At 67.7% G+C, this 2,037-nt stretch overlaps 1 protein-coding gene across 1 annotated transcript; it reads left to right on the top strand.

Annotated features, from left to right (window-relative positions):
• Positions 1 to 17: 17 nt before the first annotated feature.
• On the top strand, positions 18 to 1,033 carry LOC122191882 (leucine-rich repeat LGI family member 3-like; the record flags this gene model as incomplete). Its single annotated transcript, XM_042892284.1, has 1 exon — positions 18 to 1,033. A coding segment is annotated over one exon (852 nt), but the record flags the coding sequence as incomplete, so codon positions are not given.
• Between the last annotated feature and the right edge of the window lie 1,004 nt (positions 1,034 to 2,037).

Below are 2,037 nucleotides of genomic sequence, written 5' to 3'. Positions count from 1 at the left end.
GTGGCCGTTGTTGCCCATGTCGCCCCCCCGCCGACCCTCCCCTCCCCGCAGCCCCTTCGGCGGTGCACTGCAAACCCATCGTGGCTCAGGAGCAGCTCTACGTGGTGGTGGCCCAACTCTTCGGCGGCTCCTCCATCCACCGCTGGGACACGGCCGTGGACAAATTCATCAAGCTGCAGGACATCGACCCGCAGAAAACCCGCAAACCCAACGACGTCGAAGCCTTCCAGATCGACGGCGAGTGGTACTTCGTCATCGCCGACAGCTCCAAGGCGGGCTCCACCAGCCTCTACCGCCTCGACCAGAACGGCTTCTACTCGCACCAAGCCCTGCACGCCTGGCACCGCGACACCGACGTGGAGTTCGTGGAGCACGACGGCAAAGCGCGGCTCATCGTGGCCAGCAGCTCCCAGGCGCCCGTGCTCTACCAGTGGCAGCGGGCGCAGAAGCTGTTCGCCCCGCAGGGGGAGGTGGGCGACACGGCGGACGTGCAGATGGTGAAGCACTTCAGGGCCGGCCGCGAGCATTTCCTCTGCCTCAGCCGCTACATCGGCGACTCCAAGGTGGTGCGCTGGGAAGGGCAGCGCTTCGTGGAGCTGCAGGCGCTGCCGTCGCGCGGCTCCATGGTGCTGCAGCCCTTCTCCGTGGGGCGCCGGCTCTACATGGCGCTGGGCAGCGATTTCTCCTTCAGCCACGTCTACCTGTGGGACGAGGGCCGGCAGAGGTTCTCCAAGTTCCAGGAGCTGGCGGTGCAGGCGCCCCGCGCGTTCCGCTTCGTCCCCGCGGCCGACGTGCAGCTGCTGCTGGCGCCCAGCTTCAAGGCCAACAGCGTGGTGTACCGGCACGTGGTGGTGGACCTCAGCCTGTAGCCGGGGGGGCACGCATGCGCCCGCACCCCGCACCCCGCACCCCCTGCCCCCCCCTCCTCTCCCACCCCCGAAAGGCGCCGCCGGCCTCGGTGTCCCCGTCCCTGCTTTCCTACAGCCGCGCTCACACGGAGCTGCCCCCAACCGGGACCCCCCCCCCCCCCCCCCCCCCCGGGCCCCATGGAGCCCCCGCGCCCCCGCGGGGGGGGGGGTTGGTGGGGAGGGGTGGAGATCAGAGCTGTGGGGTGGGAGGATGGGGAACCCCGAGGGGTCAGTGGGGTGCTGTGAGGTCAGTGGATGCCCCGATGTGGAAGGGATGCTCCAAGGTGGGTGGGATGCTCTAAAGTGCAGGGGGGGGGAGAGGGGTGCCCCAAAATGAGTGGGGAGCTCTGAAGCCAGTGGTGTTGATGGGATGCCCTGAAGTGGGAAGGATGGCCCCAAATCCATGGGGTGGGATCCTCCGAGGTTGATGGGATCGGGTGCTCTGAGGTTATGGGGTGCTCTAAAGCGATGGGGGTGGGGGGGTGCCCCAAAGTGAGTGGGGAGCTCTGAAGGCAGCGGGGTGGATGGGATGGCCTGAAATGGATGGGATGCCCCGAGGTCCGTGGGATGGGATGCTCTGAGGTTATGGGATGCTCCGAGGTCAGCATTGGGGTTAGTGGTTGGGGGTGCCCCGAGGTAATGGGATGACCTGAAGTGGATGGGATGGGATGGGATGGGATGGAATGCTCCAAGATCGATGGGACGCCCCGAGATGGACGGGATGCCTGGAGGTCTATGGGATGCTCCAAGGTTGATGGGATGCTCCGAGGTCGATGGGATGCCGGGGGGTGGCTGGGATTCTCGCAGCCCCCCGGTGCCGCCCACCCCCAGGAGCAGGGCTGGCGGCTTCCCTCCCCCCGGTGCTGACCGCCCGCGGACCGCGCAGCCCATAATAAACACACTGTGACACCCACGGGCTCCGTGCGCCCTCAGCGTGGGGTGGGGATGGGCGAAAACCCCCTCGGAGCTCCGCGGCCCCGCGGCTCTTCGTTCCCGCACCTCAACCGCTTTTCCCAGGCAGCTTTTCCACGCCTCGCGGGCGCGGATGAGAAAAAGCCGCTAATTAAAGCGGTTAATGAAGCGGGGAGCCGCGGGGCGCTGCCGGGGATACGCGGCCGGGGGGGGGGGG

Source organism: Lagopus leucura, unplaced genomic scaffold (genome assembly GCF_019238085.1).
Source record: "Lagopus leucura isolate 7727_CA_CO unplaced genomic scaffold, USGS_WTPT01 27116-0_obj-0_obj, whole genome shotgun sequence".
Lineage (NCBI taxonomy): Eukaryota > Metazoa > Chordata > Aves > Galliformes > Phasianidae > Lagopus > Lagopus leucura.
This window is presented reverse-complemented; position numbering and strand designations above follow the sequence as displayed.